We start from the raw sequence: 21,159 nt of genomic DNA on the forward strand, positions 1-21,159 counted from the left end.
TACGGTAGGTGAGTCATTCATATTAGTCCCTGCCCCGGCAGAGCTTACAATTTATATTCCCTACCACATGGACACACACTGTCAGCAGCCAGTTAACCTACCAGAATATTTTTGGAGTTTCAGAACTTAAGTCACCCCATATAAAAGGGAGACAGCAAATAAAGCATACAGCTAGTTCATCCATATGCAGGAAATGTGATATTCATATTCATATACATTCAAAGATATTGGAGGAATTTTAGCAGTCTGTTGTGGAGTGGGCAGGAATGAGTGCCAGGCTAATGCTGAACAATGTATTTTACCTCCTTGATTTATGTTTGCACATTTTAATTCTGGGTTTAGTGGTCCTTTAATCATCTGGTGACAGGGAAACAGTCGGGAAGCCGATGGACGGAATCCTGACCGCCGGCTTCCCAACTGTATAATCCCGGCAAGGGTTAAATGACAGGCGTCGAAATCCCCACGCCTGTCATTTTCCCTACGCCAGGAGCCCGACACCCGGCTTAACAATCAAAGGTAAGCAGGGCGACGGGCATGTACAGCCGCGGGGTGGGGGAGGGTTAGGTTTAGAGTTCCCGGGGGGTACTTAGGGTTAGGCACCCCCCCCGGGAGGTTAGGTTTAGGCTAGGGGAAGGTGGGGTTAGGGTTAGGCACCCCCGGGGGGAGGTTAGGGTTAGGCACCCCTCCGGGGGACTTAGGTTTAGGTGGCGGGGAAGGGGGGTTAGGTTTAGGCACTTAGGGAGGAGGTTAAGGTTAGGCACCCCTAAGGGAGGGTTAGGGTGTAGAATAGGTTAGTGAGTACTTACCTTTTCGACAATCGGGATTTTCACTGCTGTCGGGCTGCCGCTGTCGGGATTTGAACTGCCAGCGGTAAATTATACTGGATCACTGGTGACAATTACTATAATTTGTTATAAAGAAGTACAGTATGTGTGCCTAGGAATGAGGGGAGAGAAGGTGATTACATTAGCAGGGCCGTAACTAGGGTGGTGCGACCTGTGCCACCGCACAGGGCACCGCAGGGCAGGGGGGCGCTGTTCGAGCCTTTCAATTTTCTGTTTATAATCATTCTCACTTGTAGCTTCCTCTTATTTTATTCCCTAGCATCTCCTGGCCTCCCCATCTTTTCTCTGGCCCTTCCCCATGAGGCCGTGCCCCTTTTTCGGGTGCTTTTTGTCCCCATTTCAAAAATAGGGGGGGCGCCAATGCTCTTTCTGGCACAGGGCACCAAAAAGTCTAGTTACGGCTCTGTACATTAGTTATGTTTTTATTTTTAGAACAAAAGCAAACTAGACATTAATGGAGATAACATAATAATTGGTCATTAAGAGGAACTTCAAATGTAAACATTTTAACTTATTATATGTTTATTAACCTTTTATTTATATGGCTTTTATGTAGTGGCTAGATATTACACAGTGCTTTGATGAAAATATTTCAACATTCACATCAGTCCTGCTCCAGTGGAGCTTACACTTCATGGGCCTGACTGTTAATGTAATTGCAAATGAGATTTCTCAGAGATCACAATTGCTAAAATGTTCTAATGCCTTCCACAGCATAGCCGAGTATAGGGACGCCCATTACTGCCTTCTCATGTCAATCCGATGACGCACAACAGCATAAACATTGGTAACTTCGATACACACGCAGAGTCTAAGTCAAGTCTTACCTGTCTTAAACACTGCCTCTCTCCTGACACACTGAGGGCGGGATGCACTAAACGAAAAATGCGGTAAAACCCCCGTTTCCCGGGTTTCACCGCATTTTCCGTATGCACTAATGTGCTACCGCTGGGTCTCTGAAGTGGAGGGTAATGCCAGCTATTGCTGGCGTTACCCTATAGAAGCCTATGGGCTTCTACCACATTGTGCTGGTATGAGGGATCCGATCGGATCCCTCCCAGCATGCCCCGAGGCTGCCGGGTCACTCTGCGCATGCGCAGATGGACTCCTGGGTTATAAACCCGGAAGTCCATTGTGCAGCGGAGATCGCAAAGGACAGCTCTTATCAGAAGAGTTGTCCTTTGCTGTACTGATCGCATATGTTAGTGCATATGCGATCAGTACATATGCGATGGCTGGTGGTAAGTGGTGCACTATGTTAGTGCATCCCGCCCTGAGGCCCTGATTCAGAGCTGGACGCTCTGACAGAGCACTCTCTCTGAATCAGGCCGTCCTTCCTGATTTTTAGAGCGGCCTCCTGGCCGCTCGTATAGCTGTGGGTGACCACCCACAGCTATAGCGAGCGGCCAGGAAGATGGTCGTGATGGTCAAGACCATCGCGACCATCGGGCTTGCGATGAGACCCTTGTGGTAGGGTCTCGTTGCTGCAAGCCCTAGAGTGCTTTCGGCTCTAATAGAGCCGAAAGCACTCCCACTGACATCACTTGTCATGTCAGTGGGGCCGGCCCCAGACGGTAGGCATTCCCATGGTAATGCCTCTGTCTGGGCAGCCACGCCCCCGGCACGCCCACCAAAGGGGGCGTGCTGTCACTCAACATCGACAGCACGCCCCCTTTGGTACGAGACCTGGAGCGACGGTTTGCCCGTCGCTATCCAGGTCTCGCGCATGCGCACGACGGAGCTGGCTCGGTAGCAGTTCTGAATCAGGCCCTGAGAGCTATCATGCTCCGAAGGAGATTGCAATGGCTAATTTATGGCAGGCCCACGAAATGTCGTTTAAATGGTCAGACATGTCTGCATTTTTGTAAACCCCGCTGGTACCTCCCCCAAATGCTGACTACCTGTCATTCAACTTGTGAGTGAATCCTCTGGGCAAGCACAATCGCAATGCAATCGCTGCACCCCTATCACATGGAAACACACTAGGCTTAATTACTTCAGAAACCATTGACCTACCTGTATGTTTTTGGTGGCATTCTGGGCCCTGGTTGTAATCAAAATGACCTAACAGCGCAGTTCTATAGGGGTTTGAGGTGGAACTAGAAGTCTAGAAGACAGAGAACCACTCTCTCAGCCGTTTTCAATTTGGAGCGAAAAGTCCGTGCTGAACTTTTCGCTCCACATCGGAGCTTTTCTGGGGATAAAGTATCGGGCGCGCACCCGCTTTATCCCCGTATTCAATTAAAGAGTTACGAAAATGGGTGCTGGCGAAACAGGATTGCCGAAAAAAAATGGGATTTATCTGGAATAAATTGTAGGACCCCCTAAAGCTGTCCAGATATGGGGGATCACTATGGGTACGCCCGTTTTAGTCGGGGGTTTGTAAATAGCTGCAGCAGGTGTTTTTTTCCCGACATTGAAGAAGTGATTCAGAAGAGCACTTAGGTTATTTTTTTCGTTTTTTTAAGTGGTCCCATCAAATTGGGGTACATGAAAATGGGTACTAGCATATTTTTAAGTCCCTAAAAGTGTTTTTTTTTTAAATTCTGCAAAAATGCACCTGCCGCTAATAATCTATTCTAGAATACACCTGCCGCATATTTGCAGAATAGCCCTGAACCTATTTCCCTATTTTAAACACTTTTTTTCCTTTTTTTTTTTTACCCCAAATTTTTACATTCATTTTTTGGGGTGTCCCTATTTTTTTCTTTTAAAAAAAAACTTTTTTTGACACAGTTTATTTTTAAATGTCATTGTTTTTTTTAAGCCTACACCCCTAAACCCCAATTCTGCACTTTTTTTCCCCAATGTAAACATGGTGAAAAGTTATCCCCGTTTTTTTCAAAGACTTTTCGCACCTGCGAAAAATCTTTGAAATTGAATACAGGGATAATTGAAATCGGGTCCAAATTGATTACCCCTGTCTGTCTGTCTAGGGAGTCTCAATTTCTTCAGAGGTCCCTCATTTCAGAGAAACCAGCATATAGGTAAGGAAAGAATCAAGCGAAGGCAATATATAGGGGTTGCAAAAAAACATTAGGCATTCACGTGACAAAGACTCGTTTGTGGGGACCCCATAAAAAAAACTCAGAGGCTTTTTTTCTTTTTAAGTGATATAACATTGCAGTCTCAGCTGATGGCAGGAGTGCTAAAGAAAAAAGGATCTGAAATGTATTTCACACTGTCATATCCCCTTGCCCCCCGCCATTCACTTTTCCTGTACACAAGAGTGTGTATGTGTGAAGGACAGTTTTCACACTTGTTTTGGCCTGTCAGCCTAGCGTGGCGTCCGGCGGGGGGGGTAGACGGCAGCGGAGATAAGTTCCACCACCACTTCAAGCCCTGAGTATGACCACATGAAAACCAATCATCAGGGCCACAAGGAGGGCAGGGTGTAGCCCCTCAGCCCCCCTGCATGTGGCTAATAGGGTGCCAGGCACAGACGTCCTGGCCACACACCATGCAGCATGTACAACTCCTCGGAGCGTCCTTAGGAAGCTCCAGCCAGTGCTGTGCTGCTCTGTCCATGGTGCTTACTGGGGCGCAGCCTTATGATAATATGCGGTTAGAGGCAGGGGGTGGCAGCGGCACAGGGTGCACTGGGGCCCTGGTATGGGGCTGCAATCAATGTGTACAATTCAATTAAGTGCACTGTTGATAGTGCCAGAAAGGAGTTCCTGGAGCTATTAAATTCAGTGCGCTGTTTGGTTGACTAAAGGATTTCTTCTCGCACCCTCCTGAGAGTGCTGGCCGCGAGGCTGTTTGATGTCTTAGCTCGGAGAATGACGGCTTTTGCGACTAAACACCCAAGTTAATTTGCGAGAACTGGCATTATCCGACTTAAGTTGTAATAGCCGGTCTAAACAACGCGGTGAATTGAAGAGCTCTGGGACCAACTTTTCGGCGCTGTTCACTTCCCACTTAATTAAATCGCCCCCAATGAAATGTAGCACTCATAGCTCTCAATTTTCTATTCTTTTAGGTTTTTACTGATTTGATATGCATTCCTTTGTAATTGCTACTCACTAACATTAGTAAGCTGTTAATTGGATATCAGACCCCACCCCAGTCATTGCCATTAGTGCACATTGATATAAGAGGAAGGATTAAAAAATGTACTGTACCTATGGACATGGATGGTAAGAGGGATTTAGGTCTGAGGTCAGGAGCACCCATTAGAGGTCCAGTAGCACCAAACACATCATTGTCCAGCACTGGGCTGTTCTGGCAGAGTTGATCAGGGGAGCCAAGTCCTTTGCTGGGACTTGTACATGTTAAATCTAGAAAAAGGAACAAAACAGCACATAATGAAGAACCAATTTCCATGGAGTACATTACCCCAAATAAGAAAGGAGAAAGTAAAATGTAAGGCTCTCTTATACTGCAAATAGCCTAGAACCATCACAGATTTTGTCCCTGAAATATGTATAATGCTTTTGTGTCCACATCTATTTATAACATAGCATATCTAGAGCCCTTATAGTGTAAGGCCTGGTGCTTGCCCTGTTGCACCATTCTTCCCGCATATAGTAAGTTCTACAAATTCTACTGCTGCTGGGTATGTAGTGTATCTTAAAGTTCCTGCTTACTCACTAAAGCGATATCCCTTTAGTGAGTAAGCAGGAACTTTAAGATACAGGTGAGTTTTCTAGTGAAGGAATGACCCTTATGCTGCGTACACACTGATAGATATATCGGCTATTCCATTGAACGGCTGATATATTGATATATAGTGGATCATCGTGTGTGTACACCTGATATGTCTGTGAACGCTGTTCACAGACATATCGAATCGGGCCTGCAAGCACAGCCAATGCTGATATATAAGCAAGATGTATTGATCATCTGCTGGCGTGTAAGGGCAACCTGCCGATCGCCCATACACAAGCTGCAGGGACCCGGCAGTGATTGACATTTCAACTTGGTGTGCAATTTAAATGCCTGCCCAGTTGTGATGTCAGCGGTGACAGTGCAGACACACATCGGCAAAACGATAGGTAAGTGTGTATACACTTACCAATCATTAATTAGGTTCCATCAACCTAGTATGTACCAAACTTTAGAGTTCAATTTAAAAACTTTTTTTTTATAATAACACAAAGCGCACTTCGTCTTTTAATGAGTTGTAACTTGCACATTGTTTAAATGCCTATTGTTACCTGACCTTAATTTATCCATCCTTTCATTATTGCAATGACTGCCAACATTTGTCATGTTTGAGATTTTACTTTCAAGTATAGTGATATTTATTTGATATATACAGAATAAAACAGCTGGACAACTAGCAGAACGTGACTATTTAGACCACTTACCACTGAGAGAAGATGAGGAGAAGGATCGGGATAACTCCTGAAGTTTAAGATCCGCCTGTGAATAAAAACAACCATTTCTTTAGACTTCTGTGTAAATCAGCAATCTCAGGCCTTACTTATATAACCTAACCAAAAAATGTTAAGTCCTATGGAAAGGTCAAACAAATGCACTTGACATATTATACTATTTTCTTACTGACTATACAAGAATCTATGCAGGAAGCCTGGTCCTAATTCACTACATTACTTACAGTTTACCTCATAACCATCAGATCTTGGCCTAAAACTCTGAGAAGTAGTTGCTTAGTGTCTGTGGAAGTGGTTCCCAAACTGTGCACCGTGGCACCCTGGGGTGCCTTGGGACACCTGCAGGGGTGCCTCAGGATGGTGGCCCAGTACCAAATCAATTTTTTTTGGTCAATGTAATGTAAATATGTGGGCAAACAAAAGTGAAAACCTGTCCACCATCACATAACTAAACCTAAGGATGTCGGGTAAGCACAATTTAATTCACTTTACTACTTCACTACATTTGTTTCTGAATTTATCAATAACAAACTTAGGGGTGCCGTGAAAACAATCCTGATACTCTAGGGTCCCGTGATTCAAAAAAGTTTGGGAACCACTGGCCTATTGTATTGTTTTATCACCACATTTAATTCTGTTTGTTTTTTTTTTAATACTATGTGCAATGTATATTTTGGAATTGAAAACATGATGGTGTTGAAAGAGTAATGATTTTTAAACACAGCCAAACAACAGCCTCAATTTTTATAGGATATTCTAAATTTCTTTGCATTGAAACAGCATGTGACCTACAGTATGAGGTTCTGGCGAGTCTATTCTGATCTCTACGAGGCGCATGATCATACAGATGTGAGGACGTTTGCCACAATCTGGAAGTGTCTGGATGGGGGTTATTTTGTCCAGATTTTTGTTGTGGAGAGCCGGGGTGCCAGACTTCACTGTTGTGCACTGGTAAAAACCAAACATTATGCTGCTAACTAGCGCTCAAGAAAATGCAAATCATAATATACGAATTTCTGAGCTCTATGAGAATAGAGCTCCAATTGTCAAATAGAATTATTCAGGCTCTCTCTGGTAGTTACAATGTTATCATTTTCCAAAACCACATCTGCTGTTCCTGGCTCTCCTTACAAGCAGGGCCCTCCCTACCTTTTATCATCACATCTGTCTTTATTTTGTATCTACTTCATATGTCCCTATTTTATGTATGCTTTCCCCACTCTCAGGTACATAGCAGTGTGTCCCTATAAAAATAGTAAAAGAAGTAATAACTAAACACAAAATCGGGGTCTGGGATTGTAAGAAAGTGGTTCACAGCTCAGCACGATCTCAAAATCTGTGTGTGCAATTTGATTGTGTGAGGATGGAAACAATTCTATACTATGCCTTTTCTTACCCACAGGTGATATCTGTGCTTTTATGTTTTCACCACGTGCCAGATGACTAAATCAGAGACAGTTCATTAACAAATGGAATGTTTTATTGGTTCACAAGTGTGCAATATGGAAACAAAGAAATACTGTAAGACAATGTTGTAAGTTGTAACAATAATGAAAATGAATAATCTGTGACTGTAATTATGCTAATTTATTATACCATAATAAAGAGATAAAAAAAAACAACAACAATCCCACAGATGCTCGTCAACGTGATATTTTACATTGGGTGGAGTTGATGTTACAAACCTGCAAATTAGGAGGCAGAGAGGATGTGGATGGGCTGGTGTCCAGTCTCTCCACGTCGTCGTCTCTGTCTACACTCCCCTCCTTCTTCAGCAGAGTCTCCACCCTGTGGATGATGTCCTTTATCCTGTTGGTGAAGCTTTCTCTTTCAGATTGCATAATGAACTCGTTGTTCACCTGTAGAAAATACCTGATCTTAGCTAAGACAACTCTGTGAACTGCATTTATATAACTTTTTTTATTCTAACGATGTTGACTGGCAAAGGAACTTTGACCCTATGTTTAATTATTTATATCTAATTTAAAAAACGATAAATGCATAAATATATTGTTGATATAGGACTTTATGTAGTATCTGAGATGCAGTAGAGTTCACCATCCACTAGTAGGAGAGGAGTGATTCTCTTTACTGATTCCTTTATCGACTCCCAGAGCATTCCTATCAGTCTTGTTGAGTGTGATAATCCTCTCAAAGTCAGGGGCTCCAAGAGGCGGGTAGGGGGCTTAGCGGGTACTAATTACCCAGGTTTGTTGGAGAGGCCCAGGTCTGGCGCCGCCCCCAACTCCCTCTTATCTGTCAGGAGCCCAGCACACGCTGCTGTGTCCTGGGTTGAGGTGGGAGTAGGGAGACTGCACGCTGCCGCTAAGCAGCAGCAGTCTCCCCTCCTCTGCCTGTGGGGGGGAGCGATCACACTCATCACGCCCACCTTCCTGGATTTGCGCCGGGCTGAGGGGCTCACAGCGCCCGTCTCCTCGGCGCGCAGAGCCGAAATAGTAAATTTGGTGGGTTTTTATCAAAGGGGTCGTGGTCACACCTACCGCGATGAGGCCAAGCCCCTCATCAGTACCCAGGCCCATAGCAGCTCTTGGTGGCCATGCTCACAATACGATAACTTGGTAGAGTAAGCAAGTATAGAGACTCTGTTTTAGGTGGAGCTGTAGCCCCAATTACAGGGAATTACAGGTGAATGTGAACACATATTTCCACCATTAGTTATTAAACCAGCTGGGGAAGAGAAGGGAAGAGCCTCATGATTATGTTTTTACACAATTCACTAAGATTTATGACTGTCACAGAGAGATATATTTTAATTAATAAGATTAAAAGTTATATTTTAATCCATACAATAAATTTCATTAAGAGTGCTACAGAAAAAAAGAGTCTACTTTTCCTCCCACTCAAAATATATAGTGTGAGCAAGTGACAAGTGACAAGTGTGATGTCCTGGGGAATGTGCATATTATTTCCAAAAAGAAGAACTGATCATATACTGTAGTACAGTGCAGAAAAAAAAGATAGCAGACATCACCACCTGAGCCTCCTTACATCGTGGGATCACAACAGTATATAACATATACATTCTCCTGTGATGGGTGGAATTAGGCATAATGTTCATGTTCTGAATGAAACTTAGGGGAAGATTTATCAAAGCTTGGAGGGAGATAAAGTGGAGAGAGATAAAGTACCAACCAATCAGCTCCTAACTGTCATTTGTCAAACACAGCATGTAAAACAGGGGTGGGGAACCTTTTTTCTGCCAAGGGCCATTTTTATATATATAACATTATTTGCGGGCCCTGTGCAGGCCACGCCCCCTCATGTGACATCACATGGTGGCGGGGTCTACATTCCCCGGTGATTACAGCAATGCCCGGAGCATCCTGAGAATGCTCCGGGGAGCTGTAAGGGCAGCGGTGTGACCATCTGAAGCATCCTATGGACACTCCAGGCGGCACTGCTGCATAGATTGTGGCTGCAGGGTGCCATTCTAGTCACCCTGCTAGCCAGATGAGGCTAGCAGAAAAAAGCTCAGATAGCCACACCAAATGTTTCCGTGGGCCTTATACGGCCCCCGGGCCTGAGGTTCCCCATCCCTGCGTAAAATGACAGTTAGAAGCTGATTATTTGGCATCTCTCTCCACTTTATCTCTTCCCATGTTTTGATATATCTCCCCCTTAATGTTCAATTTTCTGAAGAAATATAGATGTTGTTTAAAGTTCATAGGAGTAATATTTATCTGATAACACTGAAAAATAAAAATACATTGGGGGAGATTTATCAAATCTCGGAGAGAGATGACATGGAGAGAGATAAAGTACCAACCAATCAGCATCTAACTGACATTTTACAGGCTGTGCTAGACCAATTTGAAAAGAATAAAGCTGTATTCCCGCACTAGTCACTCACTTATTATCCTGTAATTATATAAGTGGTGTGTTTGGGATGTTCACCATATTGGTTAACACCTTTTATTCCTTCGAACGGATCCTGTTGCCATACAGGAGTGCCACCGATGCCCCTTTATATAAATTGCTTCAAAAAGAAAAAGAAAAAAGAAAGGGGTTTTCTTCTTCAGTCCACTTATCCCCAGGGGATTTTCTTTTTGTTTTTGATGTGCTAGAACAATGTCAGAAGCTGATTGGCTGGTACTTTATCTCTCTCCAAGATTTGATAAATCTCCCCCCGTGTCTGAAAAAAAAGCTATTTAAGATATACATATGAAAACATAAAGTGCTTAACTTACAGGGCATAAGGTTTATATTATGAGTGGATACATATTGTAATTAGGCTTTGTTAGGAGTTATTTGTTGGTATAAAACCTGATTATGTCATAATAGCTTTAGAAACTTACAGCATACTTAAAATCTTGAGAACGATGTACTGTATATTATGAAAAATGAGTCACTAAGAAATGACATTTATGGTAAGAGTGTAATTGAGGCAAATAAGATATGTTGGTACTTGCAAAGTATTAACAAAACAAGTCACACAGCGCAGCTAAGATTGAGTTTGCAGAAATGAGTGAAGTGCTTTTTCAGAAAGAAATATATGAGAAGAAAACCAACTTATATAAAAAATATGTGTTTTAATCTTATTACTAAGTATATAGACCATAAATATAAAGTTCATAAAAATTAACAACAAATATACAGGTCAATAACATAAAATATAACTTTCAAGTACCGTGGAGTGAACGTTAATGGGTTAAAAGCCGGCACAGCTGGTATTAGTTGTGAATTTGTCACTCCCACTTTTACGAGCAGCAGCTTTGTATTTGATGTATCTACTGTATACTAATGCATTAATTATCTAATAGAGCGCCCGGATAACCAGTGGTTTATGCCACATTTCTTTCTGTGACTTAGCTGAAGCCTCCAACTAGTATATGAATTGCGAAATTCATACAATTGCAGGGAACGGGAAGAATAGCTTTAATCTATCTAGATTATTTGGGTAAGTCGTAAATGGGTTATCTTTCCATTTTAGCAGACAATATTTTATGTGGCTATCAGAAAAGACAGATCCTAAACGTGTGTATTTTAGTTCATAAACATGCCCAAATGTTTCTTTTATTATTGTTCAAACGCCACACAAATTAAATATAATATACAAAAAAAGACCATGAAATGTAACAAAGTATACACTGCTTACCATAACCGCAGCAATATCCTCTGGGTTATCTCCATCTAGGTCAAACTTGAAAGTGACCATTTTACCATTGTAGGTCTGCAACTGACACTCTACCACTCGGTCACTTTTATCTGAGATCTAAACATAAAGAGGCAGAAATGTAACTGAATGGCTGTATACAGTTATAGGGCTGGCTGGATGTATCAATCAACAAACTGCAGGCAAACCTCCAAAAACTGATGTTTTAGGAGTTTTACCACAATACATATGGTTCTCCCTATGTATTAAAATGGTTCGCAGCAAATATCTGCAATATCTTCTGCTGACAGCTGGCAAAGCAGTCCTTACAGATTTCTATTGGACTGCGATGAACCTGTATGTAGCAAGCTCCGGAAAGTGTAACTTCACGGAACTTCTACCCAGTAGCCAAGCCACCTATAGTTGGCGTCGCCTTTTGAAGCCTTTGGTCTTCTTTCCGTGATGAGTCCCCAGAGCGGGATCCCACACCTCTCCCCCCCCCCCCCCCCGCAACTTGTGCTTGCGCAATAAAACAGAAGTCAGTAGTTCGCCTTTACAGCTCTACATTAGATGTCTGGAGAGGTAAGTATTCATGCATACCTGCGTTAGTAACGTGGGTATGTATGTGACAGGGGGTGAGGTGTATCGCAATTCTTAATACATCCCGCCCATATTATTATAATGGATCATTCAGGTGGGCCATCTTAATGAGAACAAATGAGTCAATGAAAACATGTTATATTGACACTCTTCAATCTTTATTACTGATGTCACCGTATCATGAGCTTATTTGGTTACAACTATTCTATAGTATCACTGCTGTAGGACATGTCTATACTACTACTAAACATTTACCTTAATAAAATGTCATATTTTGTGATGTAATAGCTGCTACATCACCCATTTCTCCACCCGCTGAAACCTGTGATTGGGTTCAAATATTGATGGCCTATTTACACTACAAATTAAGGAGCATATGTATCAAGCAGTGTAAAGAGTGATGCAGTGGACCAGTACAGAAGTTGACCATAGTAAACAATCAGCTTCCACCTATCATTTTATAGAATGTATTTGCTAAATGCTACCTCAAAGCTGATTGGCTGCTATGAGCAACTTCTCCACTGGTCCACTTCTCTTCTCTTTACACTGCTTGATACATAATCCCCTATTTTTTTTCATCATTCTTAAATTTTAAATATTTTTAAGCCACGGGTAACAAGTAGATAAATGCTTACATTGATTATACGAAGTCTGGATCTGGCTTTACGTCGCAAAAGTTTAGCTGGAGTCTTCTTCACAGGAGATTTAATGCTACGCTCCCCAGCTGAAAAACCTTCACAGCCATCACTCAGCCCAGAGGCCACGTCTGAGGCATAACTGGAAGGTCAATAATTTAACATAAAGTGATTCAAAATAAGTTTTGAAGGAAGAGGTTTCACATTTCACATTACTGAAAACCAATGTAGTCATATGAAGGGGTAATAAATAATTTTACAAACTCTAAATCAGCCATGGGACAAACTAGTGTAGAAACTCATGTGTGAAAGTTGCAGTGTACAGAAATCTACATTCCTGCCCTGTACGATTCATCTCACCTGTCCACTGGAGAGGAGAGATCACCAGGAAGTCCAAGTGGAGAAGTGATTTCCGAGTTCACACTCACAGCAATGCTCTGATGAGAGAAGACCAGGCAATGGTAATTCTTCACTCATTGCTTCACAATAAACGAACTTTCAACTAGTGAACACCAGATCTAATGGTATATCTATGTTTCAATCAGCTCAAGTTTATCAACCATGTCATTTGAAATTTATAATCCAATTACATGTACTATGATGATTTCAATTACAGGTAATACACTAAAATTCATTCAATTAGGTTTCTACTTACCCCTGGAAAACATATCTCTGGCTGGGTGCTTGGGGGACTATTGGGATCTTCTTGTGAGGCGTTACTTGAAGGTCTTTGGGAACCATCCACAGCCTCCATAAAACCAGAAGGACTTTGGTACCCATCTGTCTCACAGTCTGCTGTAATACAGACACAGCCAAGTTACAGATAAAAAGCGCAACTTGACTAGACAGAACCTCATCCAATGTTTAGCAGTAATGGGAATGGCTGGGGACTAAGAGGAGTTATTGATCAAGATGAGACAGTTACATTTAACAAAACTCTACTTCCAGGACTTTCTAATGGATACAGGAGGGTACAATTTGTTTCAGTTAGCAGGACCTAATCAAGCACCATAAACCATTAATAAATTAATAATGGATTACATTCTCTACTCTAGTCTTTTAGAATTGGTAGCAAGCCAATTTGTAAATGTTTTTTAAATATACACATTTACATCTGTGACTAATTGGCGTGAAGCCTAGAGTTTTGCCCTTGTACTAGTGAGCCATAACGATCCTATTGTCTATGTTTTACAGTTAAGCAGAAACATATTTAATTACATGTGATCGTGTGATGTCTAATATAGATGGCTACAAATGTATTGCTTACATGTAGCAGAAGAGTAACACGAATGTCTTAAACTGAAGAGGTGATGCTGATCAGCTTCTGGTTCCTCTGGTTCCGGCAGGAATGTACCACTGCTCACAAATTCACTAGAGTCCAAGTTTGCTGGCAGGGAAGAAGTTCCAGGGGTGATATCGGAAGTGGATGTTGTGGTGGTGCTCTCTGGACCTCTCAGCTGCTCAAGGAGCTTAAGGATATTTTGTTGCTTCTCCTCTTCCTTTTTCTTCAGCTCTTCCTGGGCATGTCTCACCTTCTCTCGCTTCCTCTTTATGACTAATACCCGGTCCCGGATAGCCTTTGCTACAAGCTTGTAGTCAGCTTCACAAACGAAGTTAAGCACCACCTGTGAAACACAAACAAGTGCAGAAAGGAGCTCTTTAATGATACAGAATATCAATATATAACACTCAGTCATGATTTCAAAAGTGAAGCCTTACTGGAACATACTGGAACATAGGCATTATTTGGAACTTCATTGCAGCAACGGAAAGGCATGGTGTTTTATACACACACACATCAGGAGTGGAGAAGGACATTAGTCATTAGTTATAGACATACAGAGGGTCAATGCCTTTCTATTGTCAAAGCTTGAACAATGTACATTAGAGTCGATGAGGGTTTTACATTACTAAGTTGTTAAATACAATCTTATGACGCAATCAATAACTATTCTTCTAAACAATGTGGGCATCACAAAGAAAGAATTCAACTATCACTGTATCGGCTACATGAATAACTCAAAAATATAGGCAAAATACTTACATGCAAAGTTTGGAAGTGTAGTTAATAGTGAAGAATAAAGTGTAATGGTGCATACACACGGTCAGATTTTTCTTCAGATCTGAACGATAACGATTTAAAAAATCGTTCAATCGTTCATATCTGAAGGAAAATCTGACATAGCTGACATGTCTGAACGATGAACGATGCGCGTTCCCGTTTGCCAGATAACGATATCTGACATCGGATGTGTTTGCAGTCAGTTTTGGACAATTTCCATTCATTTTAATGCAGTCAAAAATCGTTCAATCGTTTGCAAATCGTTCAGTCGTTCATCTGACAAATCTGACCCTGTGTATGCACCTTAAGTTACTTAATGTACAAGCTAATAGCAGTGCTGCTGAAGAGACTGGCATTAAAATAAGTAAAAAGATAGTCACCAGGGTTTGACTACAAACTTACCATCTCCTGAGCCACCTCTTCTGCTATATCTTTGTAAAGGTCAAACAAGAACTCAATGGCATTATTATCTTTGTATTTGCCATGCAGTTTTTTTGTGTCATCCATCCTCAGCCAAAGTTTCAAGGCTGGTTTAACGCCATCATCTTCTTCTGCCAGTTCAACATGGACCCCAGTGTCCTCCTGGAAGAAGGAGTGTTCCAGTAGATCTTGTATAGTATATCTGTTGATATCCATAAAAGCCCCCAAAAATTACAATTTACCGTAGTTATGCAGATTAATGCAGTTTCCTGATTATTTGAAGCTAAAATGTACAGTAAACAAACAGTGACTAGCACAGCCAATGTATCACTGATATGTAAAAATATAAAAATTGTATATAAATATATGTATGTGTTTGTTCTAAGGGGTAATTTTATTAACAATCGAGATAGGTCGAGATGACCATCTCGGGTGATTTATTGATTTTTTTCCTGCTTGCAAATTTACTAAAGGCAAAAGTCGGGTGAGTTAGAGAGAGATTTCTCTCATCTCACTCGTAAAACTCGGGTGAGATAGCAATCTCGAATCTTATCACCATCAGGCCAATCGGAAGTACTTTTCACCTAAAACATACATCTCTCAAATTTACCAAAAATCGGGATGACAAGCTCGGGTGAGATAGGAACAAACTCTCTGTCAAAATCACTTTTCAAACTCTCAACCCCCTGAGCTGCGAGATGGTCAGAAACATACACAAATCATTGAGATATGTGTATGGTTCTTTCTGTAAATGGTGAAACTAGGGATAATATGTAAAAAAATGACGTGAGATGCCCCCCAAAAAAGACTAACCAGCCCCAGGCTTACCGGCCTGTCCTGGTTCTTAATTTACAGGGAAAAAAATGTGTAGGGTTCCACTGTAAATTACGAAACAGCAACAGGCAGCGGGGATAGAGCTGGTTTTAAATATACGGAGAAAAAAATTGATGTGAGGTCCCCCATATATTTAAAACCAGCCCTGGACCCTTTCTAACGGGGGACTGATACCACAGCCAGGGGTGCCCTTTCACCGGGCCCCCCAGCCGCAGCATCAGCCTTGACTGTTAGTGAGCCCAGGCCAGGGATCCCTGGGGAGTTGGGTACCCCCCCAATAAAGGGGTCACCCTCTCCAGGGCACCCCTGGCCTAGGCTGATAGCCCTGGGCTACCCCCGCCACCCCTGTGTTAGTGGGTGGCGGGTTGATAGTGTAAGGTGTAGTGTAAAAATTAGATTTTTCATCATTGTCTTTACAGTGGAACTACAGGTCCCAGCAAGCCTCCCCCGCATGCTGGTACTTGGAGAACCACAAGTACCAGCATGCGGGGCATTAAGGGCCCACTGGTACCTGTAGGTCACCTGTAAAGAAATGGTTAATAAAACACACAACACACCGTGAAAATAAAGCTTTAATGCATCCATAAACACACTTACACATACTCCCGTTTCCAGATGTTCATGTCCCCTTGTCAACGTAAAGTATGCCATCGAATTACCTGTAAAAAAAGATCCAATACTCATCTTTATGTACCTCGATGTTCTCCGCAGAAATCCAATACGTGGGCCGGATACAGTGTAACAACATGTTTCTGCATGTTGTTACACTGCGCTAATGTCTGCTCGTGGGAACGAGTTCACTTCAGTCCCGGTCTGCCGGCCAATCAGCGGCGGCTAACATTAGCGGACGCTCATTGGCTGGGACCCACGTGGGCTTAGCCAATGAGCAGCTCCTCCACGTGGGTCCCAGCCAATGAGCGGCCCGGGACTGAAGTGAACTCGTTCCCAGCATGTTGTTACACTGTATCCGGCCCACGTATTGGATTTCTGCGGAGAACATCGAGGTACATAAAGGTGAGTATTGGATCTTTTTTAACAGGTAATTCGATGGGATACTTTACGTTGACAAGGGGACATGAACATCTGGAAACAGGGGAGTATGTGTAAGTGTGTTTATGGATGCATTAAAGCTTTATTTTCACGGTGTGTTGTGTGTTTTATTAACCATTTCTTTACAGGTGAACTACAGGTACCAGTGGGCCCTTAATGCCCCGCATGCTGGTACTTGTGGTTCTCCAAGTACCAGCATGCGGGGGAGGCTTGCTGGGACCTGTAGTTCCACTGTAAAGACAATGATGAAAAATCTAATTTTTACACTACACCTTACACTATCAACCCGCCACCCACCACCCAGGGGTGGCGGGGATAGCCCCGGGCTATCAGCCTATGCCAGGGGTGCCCTGGAGAGGGTGACCCCTTTATTGGGGGGGTCACCAACTCCCCAGGGATCCCTGGCCTGACTAACGGTCAGGGCTGATGCTGCGGCTGGGGGGCCCGGTGAAAGGGCACCCCTGGCTGTGGTATCAGTCCCCCGTTAGAAAGGGTCCAGGGCTGGTTTTAAATATACGGGAACCTCACATAATTTTTTTTCTCCGTATATTTAAAACCAGCTCTGTCCCTGCTGCCTTGTGCTGGTTCTTAAATTACAGGGGATACCTACACATATTTTCCCCTGTAAAGTGAAGAACCAGTACAGGCTGGCAAGCCCGAGTGTGGTTAGTGTTTTGGGGGGGGGGAACCTCACGTCATTTAAAAAAAAAAACATTTATCTATTTTTTACAAGGCTTAACACACAAGCAGCAAGCACATATCTCATTGATATGTGCTGGCTGCTAGCTCGGGAGAGATTTGCAGAACGAAAACATTGCAATCTCGGGTGGGTAATCTCCTGCAAAACGAGTTACTTGGGAGAGATATCTCGTTCTGCTTCACCATCGGCCAACTCGTTTAGCCTCAAATCGCCTTTTGGTAAATTTGGTAAAATAAAAGGGATTAAATCACCCGAGTTTTGGCGAGTTCCAGCGAGAGAAATCACTTTGAAAATTGGGACCATCTCGATTCTTAGTAAATTTACCACTAATAGTCAAAGAACAAAAGATTTCAACATTAAAACTCTAAGGGGTCTATTTATGTGGCACTTTTTTGAGGGCCATACTATAAATAGAAATTTGTCACTGCAGCTGAAGAATACGATTCTCGGCGATAGCTACCACCAGGGGTAGCCTTTGATAAATATAAAAAAGACCCTTTCTCTGGCGGAAACAGCTGTTTTCGAGGCTCAGTAAATAGACCACAATTCTCTAACTTCAATAGCTCTTTGATTTTTTAATAGTGTTTCATGGGATTTTGTGGGTAAAAATAAATATCAATGTATTATCAGACAATAACATTACCAAATAAAAATAAACCATATGCATAAGGTGATTTGGAAAAACTTAGAAAGTCAAGCGGCGGAGCAGTTTGGAGGATGAGACCCCCATTTAACACCTAAGGCAAAAACCAGCTGAATTTTTAGTTTAGGATCACTGTGATACTAACGAAAAATTCACTGGTATTTACCAATACTCACCGCTTCAGTGAGGTCCAGCGAAGTCTTCGTCTTCAGCGAAATCCTCCACTAGGCTGCTGGCAGCCTAACACTGCCAGCGTTGGGGCTCGGTTTAATGCGCATGCGCGACGGTCCATCTGCGCATGTGTATGACACAGGTACCCGGCAGTACCTGAAAGGCTTCGCTGAAGCCGGAAAAGCACCACCGGGTCTCCATCGCCGGCAATGGGGAGTGCATCGCTCTCGCCATCTAAAAGATGAAGAGAGCGATGCTTGACAACAGCGGTAATCTTAAACTGCCCACACACATAGCGATATTTTACCCGATCTGGCCGATTGCGACACATTGGAACGACAGATCGTGTCAAATATGGCCAAATCCCCAATCATGATCACGATGCGATGTGTGTCCCCGTTGGTCGTACATCGCATCGTCACATCTGCCATGCAGTAGGGCAGATCTGACAATCTAGGACACGATGCCCTGTAAAAAGTCTGGATGCAGGAGAGATCGTATGAAGATTGGACACCAAATCGTGTGCAGATCGTGTGCAGAGCAGCCGGGGACAGTTTCAAGGGAAATCGTACACATCGGCTGATCGTGAGCACATCGCTATGTCTGTGGGCACCTTTAGATTACCTATGTTTGTTAAATCTAGAAAGGGTGGCATAACCCCTTCAGCTAGCGCTAAAGGGGTTATGCTCCATTGTTAAATAGGAGCCTGAGTATGTTGTCCCCCTTCCCCCTCCTCATCTCTACAGAGGCACCACTCCTGTGCTGACATGGTGCTAGTTTTCAGTATAGCAGGAGATGTAACACTCAAACTTTCCCTTCTATAGCGGTAACAAGGCTGGCAAGCTGGATTTTGAGTTGAGGATTTGGGGAGGGGTTTAACTCATATTAATTATCCAGGTAACTCCACAACCTAAGTTGTCTCTGTCTATGTTATGTATTAAACAGTGGATTGTGTACGGGAATCATTTTGCACTGGCAGAATAATAATGATAGTGGGAATTCCATGTGGAACACTTAAGGCCAAATTCTGCCACCAAAAACATAACAAGGAAATATTTTGCAGAACATCTCTGAACATTATAGACATCTATAAATGAATGTAAACCAGGTATTCCAAATCTTCATAACATCTTTCAATCTAATGTAAAACCTTTCTTGGTTATTATTAATGCACTGTAATATACTTTGACATGGTCTGTAAAAAAAGAGTCGTCATTGTTAATGTTGTAATTAATGAGAGAGTCTTTAGAACTAGTATTTTGCACTGTAAATAAAAAAGGCAAACGGCACATGTTCAGTTCATTTGAAGTGGTTTGCAGTCCTGTTTTAACATAATCACAGAGCGTGTGCAATGTGGCTTACACGCATGGGCAATGGCTAACAATCCGCAGGTTGAAAAAAACAGGACTTCGGGAACTAACCTATATTTAACTGCATAAAAAACATATATACTTTTCTTCATAACAGTATCTTGAAATAAGCATGGGCGTAAAGCAAAAACAACTGTAAATAAAATAATACACTGAAGCTCACACAGAAGTTGATCTTTAGTTTGTACAAGACCAACACCCTACACATTACTCTTCACCCCTCGCCTAAGCCCCTGAGCAGCTATTGTCCTCTCTTCAGGTCAGTCTAGTTACTGATCGCCTTGAGGTGAATTTACCTTTCATTCTTGTTCATGCGTATACAGCCTTCGATGATCTCTTTAAGCTCTGGGACTTTAACTTTATAGAAACTGTCTGGCTTCATGCCCTGTGGATGATGAAAAGAAAGACACGTCAAGTTATAAATGTTTGGCCAAGCAAATCCTTTACAGCTGTACTAAAATAGTAACACACTAACCTCCAAGCCTGGCAAACAGACTGAGGGTGACCATAAAACAGTGCTGGACACCAGGAGCTCAGGTTAAACAGTACTTGTTCTGATCTATATATAAGTGTGAAGTCCAAAAACATCACATTCTATCAATAAACACATTCTATTCTTACAGTTTATTATTTATAATCATGTTCCCCAATGCATGTATTACCCATGCTAAAAATGCAATTTATTTATTTACAGTTATTTATAAAGCGCATGTATATTATGCATTGCTTTAAAGAGACTATTCATTCATATTAGTCCCTGCTCCAGTAGAGCTTACAGCCTATACTTTCTACCGCATGGACACATGAACACGCACTAGGGTTCATTTTGTCAGTAGCCAATTAACCTAACAGTGTGTTTTTGGACGGTGGGAGGAAACCAGAGTACTCGGAGGAAATCACTGCAAAACGCAGGTTATGATCATAATGGTGGTTTATTTGGATTTAAACATTCTTGCCAACATTTTATTATATTGGTATAAAACCTTACTGTGGACAGGTACATCTGATAGAATCCAGGTACACATAGAATCCATTCTAAGGAAACATATAGGAGCAATATATTTCCTGACACCAACTGCCCCTGAACAGGATGATCAAGATGTCATCTTACTGTATAACTCACTACAATGACTGTACATTCTTTTCTTTGCTATTTATTGACAACATATTACTTTTTTTTTTTTTTTTACTGGATTGCCCCTTCTGTTACTAATAGATGTCATGCAGCACCTTTCAGCAAGTCCTAGATTTGGGGTTGGGGGTTAGAGAGAGGGAAGCAAGGTTACTGCATTTTAGAAGCAGTGTATACAGTATATTAAGTATAAACTGTTAGCCATCAAGTTATATTTTCAGGATTTCCCTCTGTATGGAAAACAA

At 42.3% G+C, this 21,159-nt stretch overlaps 1 protein-coding gene across 1 annotated transcript in view; it reads right to left on the reverse strand.

Moving 5' to 3' along the window:
• WNK4 (WNK lysine deficient protein kinase 4) overlaps positions 1-21,159 on the reverse strand; it is a 261,150-nt gene that overhangs the window by 42,910 nt on the left and 197,081 nt on the right. Inside the window, exons 5-14 of the mRNA XM_088480754.1 lie at positions 20,079-20,167; positions 14,997-15,216; positions 13,800-14,157; positions 13,188-13,327; positions 12,893-12,969; positions 12,533-12,674; positions 11,301-11,417; positions 7,870-8,043; positions 6,158-6,212; positions 4,970-5,125 (exon numbers count right to left, since the gene is read on the reverse strand). Of these exons, the coding sequence (XP_088336880.1) occupies positions 4,970-5,125; positions 6,158-6,212; positions 7,870-8,043; positions 11,301-11,417; positions 12,533-12,674; positions 12,893-12,969; positions 13,188-13,327; positions 13,800-14,157; positions 14,997-15,216; positions 20,079-20,167 (1,528 nt within the window). The remainder of the gene's footprint in view (positions 1-4,969; positions 5,126-6,157; positions 6,213-7,869; positions 8,044-11,300; positions 11,418-12,532; positions 12,675-12,892; positions 12,970-13,187; positions 13,328-13,799; positions 14,158-14,996; positions 15,217-20,078; positions 20,168-21,159) is intronic.

The sequence above is a fragment of the Taudactylus pleione genome, unplaced genomic scaffold (assembly GCF_031769625.1).
Source record: "Taudactylus pleione unplaced genomic scaffold, aTauple2 ptg000256l, whole genome shotgun sequence".
Classification (NCBI taxonomy): domain Eukaryota; kingdom Metazoa; phylum Chordata; class Amphibia; order Anura; family Myobatrachidae; genus Taudactylus; species Taudactylus pleione.